The following is a 5,000-nucleotide window of genomic DNA, read 5'->3' as shown; positions in this document are numbered from 1 at the left end:
AATATTGCTAATAATAACTTGTGTTGCCCAATTTATATATGATGCACCCCAAAGTGCTTCAACAGTTTGTTCGACATTCGACCATTGTTTTCCTTTCTTTGTTCCGTTCCAGGAGATTCCTATGAATTTTGTGGATCCTAAAGATCTGGATATACCCAGCCATGGGACCAAGAACCGCTACAAGACCATCTTACCAAGTTAGTATTCCCCGTCCTACCTCTTCATCCTCAATGGACAATAGCCTTTCTGCTCGTGTACAAAAGCAACGTGCAGTAGATATGAGAACACGGAACCTGACAAAAAAATCATGTATAGATACTTTATAGGTTTGTAATCTTCCACCGGTAACAGGAAACAAACACAAAATTTGGTCACAAAAGGGCAAAGAAGGTTTTATAATGTCAGTTTCCAGTCTAAACAAAAGCAATCCGAGATAGCGGACTGGACCCCTGGCCAATGCTAGATGCATGTGATATTGTATGTTTGGTGCCCCTAGAGGTGATCAAAACATTGCAGTTGGAAACACAGAGCGACAAACAGGTTCGTTGCAACCCAACACCCTTCGGAGGGGCCTCAAAAATAATTAAGTTCCTGCCTTTTGACTCTGTAAGAAGGAAAAAAGGAGTCCCACACAAGAGCGGGATGTAAATAAGAAATAACTGTATTGAAAAAGCCGAAAATGAAGATAAAAGTCGAAGACAAAGTGGGATTCAAGCTGCTGAGAAGAACGCTGATGATGGGCCAGAGTCCCGGACCTTTTGTCTCTTTCCTTTATTACTCTTTTGGAATTACACACAGAGCAAAACTCTCCAAGAAATACTGAGGCACGTATGCCAGTTGACTCTGCAAGGCAGCATTGTTGTGTTTAACACGGTGGTGGTTGCATGCCAAGGGTGCCATGGCCTACAGTGTTCTATTAGGCCGGCCTGGCTTGGGTTGAGTGGTCCTCCTGAACAACATGACATCATATAATACCAAAGCATTAAGATAACACGCCGACTTCAACCATCTATCGCGTTTGTGCATCACGACTTACTGTAGCATGTTAATGTGTGCTCCACAATGCCCTGTGACTGGTTAGGTTTAGGGGTGGTTTTGATCTGGGCGAAATTTTGCCATTTCCCTTGGTTGTTTCGCTGTTCTTGGCAAAAGCAAAACGGCACAAATGTTGCTTTATTGACAGGTAATGGTGAGGGATGGTTTTGGTCAGGGCATAGCAGAGCATTATCGCGTTAAGCAACAGAAATCACCGTGGCAACAGAAATTCGCCAGGGCGGCGGGAAAACTGTGGAAACCTGGTCACGTGACAACCAAAGTGCTTTCTGTAGTATCATTGAGGAGCACGACTTAACTTGCAAAGTCATCGCACCTTAACATGGAATGCACGGAATGCACAATAATTTCACTTTTGCATGATATGATGCCAGTCTGTCCTGGCAGACTGTACTGTATGGCTTGTCATCGTGCATTATGGACGTCTGACTTATTCACCAGTCCTCTGTGCCAGAGACAGTCAACCCATCAGGTCTGATTAATGTCACCGGCTCAGTGACAGTGGCAGAGTGCTGGCCTTCTACAGTACATTTAGCAGTGTTAAGTCAACACTTAAGTGTTGAAATTGACTAGGCTTTTTCTGCTGCCTTCATTAGTCTGTACAGGGTGCTGGCCTACAGTATCTTGGCCTGGCTTGGCCCTGCCCTGTACTGCAAGTGCCCCATTCTGAGAAATGACTCCTTCTTGTCCAAGACTGAGATGACAAAGAGGGTGGTTGATGGAATGCCATCACTAGAGGATTGTGGGGGCAGTCGTGGCGTAATGGTTAGGGAGGTGGTCTTGAAATCAGAAGGTTGTGGGTTCAAATCCCACCCTTACTCTCCCTACACCTCCCTCTATCCATGGCTGAAGTGCCCCTGAGCAAGGCACCTACAGTAACCCATACATCCAGGGTATTTAACCAATACCCTGTAAATAACAGTTTTCAAGTCGCTCTGGATAATGTAAAGCATTAGCTCAGTTAAGTGCAATGCAATGTAATGTAATGTAATATAAGGGATGATAGAGGATGTGGGGAAGATGTGGAGCTCAACAGTGTTTCACAATGAGCTACTGTTACCACAGCCCAGACCCAGCTCCCACTGTGCCCTACTGTAGTGCGTTGTAATTAGCCTAGCTTGGTAACTAAGCTTGATGGGTTGCTCATATCATATGGACAGGACACTCTGGGTCTCTGGGTGTCACTCTGACATGTCTCATTTTTCTTTGGTGGATTGTGGTAGCCCTTCCATGCAGATGGGTTTGCTGGCGATCCTATTCACACTTTGCTGTCCTCAAGTGTGCAAAGTGTGTGTTGCGTTAAGGACCATGGCGTGTCCTCAGTTGATCCATTTTACAATTTGTATTTTGTGGCCTGGGAGCTCAGAGCAGTGTGGTTCACTTATCTTTAGGCTCTTTTCCACTGCCGGTTTTCTGGTAGGCCTACAGCTCAAAACAGCGTGACTCGGCCGCCACTTTTTGCTTTTCGATTAGGCACGCTCAATCGTAAAGCAAAAGTGGCGGCCGAGTCGTGCTGTGTCGAGCTGTAGGACTTCCAGAAAACCGCCAGTGGAAAAGACTTTTCAGTGCAGAACTTTGAACTAGAATGATACCTCAGTGAATGAAAAGGACTTCTCTAGAGACCATCTAGACCATCTAGAGACAAAAGACAGAGCACAACTACAAATACAAGGCCACCCAATGTAAATACAACATTTTTGTTGACATCTTAGTGTGTCGTGGAGAATTGTGTGGATAACAAAGACATCAAAGAGATGTCTTGGAGTTGTGTCATGTGACTGGTCATGCCTGTGTTATTTTTGAAGTTAGGGTGTGGTCATGCTTTAGTCATGCTTTAGTGTGGTCATGCTTTTAGTAAATTCAGGATTGAGACTCTATCCTCTACCGTCATCTCTCTCTCTCTCTCTCTCTATATATTTCTCTCTCTCTCTCTCTCTCTCTCTCTCTCTCTCTCTCTCTCTCTCTCTCTCTCTCTCTCTCTCTCTCTCTCTCTCTCTCTCTCTCTCTCTCTCTCTCTCTCGCACTGAAGCACCACCTACCACTTGACCTTAAAACCCAGTGGCAATCAGCCTTGCCACACTTGTCTCAAGTCCCTCTCTCTCTACACCCCTCCCCTCCATCCATTTATCTTCCCTCTCTCTTGTTCCCACCACTCTCTCTATCTTCCCTTCCCTTCTATCTTAATTCCCCCCTCTTTATGCAGTTTTGTCTCTCCATCGAAATCCCTTCATCCCAAAAGCCACGTCTCTCTCTCTCTCTCTCTCTCTCTCTCTCTCTCTCTTCACTCTCTCGACCATCTTCCATCTCTCCTTTTCCTACCATGACCATCCCTAAAGCGAGGTCTCTCTCCTTCTACATGGCTCTCCCTTTCCATCTCTCTCTTTCTCACTCTCTCCCATTCTCTCTCATTCCCCTTTCTCTCCCTCTCCCTTCCTCCTCTCTCCCTCTCTCCCTCTCTCTTTCTCCCTTTCTCCTCTTCTCTCCTTCTGGCCAGAGGTTAACGAGCGTGCTGTGAACTGGGCCTTCCTCTGGCCTTTCTTGTGGTGCCTGAGAACAATGCAATCAGGGCCTTGCAGCACAGCGCTGCAGTGAACACTCTGTTCCCAGCGCCATGCCAAAGAGCTCGGAACAGGGGCCCGACGTTGCGTAACCCCCCATTCGCCCGTCCGCCCACTAGCCTGCTCGCTCACACACACACACACACACACACACACACACACACACACACACACACACACACACACACACACACACACACACACACACACACACACACACACACACACACACACACACACACACACACACACAAACACCCCCGACGTCTACAGGGTTTCTTCTGATTGGTTGTTATCAGCTTCCGTTCTGAGTGGCAAGTGTTTCTTTCTCGGGCGCAGAAGGAAAAGGATGGGGAAGGCTGCAAGGCTTAGTTATCGATGTACAGTGTGTGTGTGTGTGTGTGTGGGTTGGGTGGAGTCGTTGGTTGAGGAGGTGGGTGTTCCTTCCGTCCAAGGAGGCCTGACTAAGTAGAGAGAGAGAGAGAGAGAGAGAGAGAGAGAGAGAGAGAGAGAGAGAGAGAGAGAGAGAGAGAGAGAGAAAGAGAGAGAGAGAGAGCACAGCATCTTGGAGGTAGACTAGGCCAAGCCAATCTCAGAGAGCACACAAAACACAATGAACAATTCAGAATGATAAGAGTCCAACTCAGTCCAGTGTAGTGCGGTGCAGTCCAAACCAAAGACACAGTGAGGCAGGGTTATCAAACTCAAATTGACTGACGGCCGAACTCAATTTTATTTGTTAAAAAGGAACCAAAATTGTGCGTGCATGCACAGTATAATTGTATTGTGTGAAGTATAACATATTGTGTTGCATATGACGGTGAGCTGTTTCTTTGGCCTGGGCCCACTCATATTGACCCACCAATTTTCATGTTCAAATCTTGTTGGTGTATGTGGGCCCCCTGGCCCAACTTTGACACCCCTGCAGTAAAGCAAGGCAAGGCAAGTTTATTTGTATCGCACATTTCATACACAAATGCAGTTCAGTGTATTTCACAAAAATAAAGGAATAGAACAAGAGAACAAGAAATAAGAAAAGAAAACATTAAATAATTGAAATAATTAGAATCAAAGAATATTAAAACATTGAAATTCAAAGTTAAAAACATTATGAAAGACAATTAAAGTCGGTGGGTTTTTTCACTTTCAGGCATGTCTCTCTTTGCCTTTCTCTAGCCCCCCTCCCCCCTTTTTAAATTCCTAGTCAAAAAAGTTTTGCTTTAATTGATAACTACATGAAAAGTAATATCACTCTCTTTGGTTGCAGTTATCAATTAAAGTAAATGTTGTTTGAATATGGTCATCTGTTATTGTTTTCAACGTGCTTTATGCTGTAAATAGATGTGTGATAAATGTGAAATAACCACAACAAATATAATATTACTTAGT

At 45.1% G+C, this 5,000-nt stretch overlaps 1 protein-coding gene across 1 annotated transcript in view; it reads left to right on the top strand.

Moving 5' to 3' along the window:
• Window positions 1-5,000, top strand: part of ptprr (protein tyrosine phosphatase receptor type R) — a 46,368-nt gene that overhangs the window by 28,510 nt on the left and 12,858 nt on the right. Inside the window, exon 7 of the mRNA XM_063216855.1 lies at window positions 113-197. Within this exon, the coding sequence (XP_063072925.1) occupies window positions 113-197 (85 nt within the window). The remainder of the gene's footprint in view (window positions 1-112; window positions 198-5,000) is intronic.

Source organism: Engraulis encrasicolus, chromosome 15 (assembly GCF_034702125.1).
Source record: "Engraulis encrasicolus isolate BLACKSEA-1 chromosome 15, IST_EnEncr_1.0, whole genome shotgun sequence".
Taxonomy (NCBI): domain Eukaryota; kingdom Metazoa; phylum Chordata; class Actinopteri; order Clupeiformes; family Engraulidae; genus Engraulis; species Engraulis encrasicolus.
Note: the sequence above shows the minus strand (reverse complement) of the source record. Positions and strands in the feature narration are given on the sequence as shown.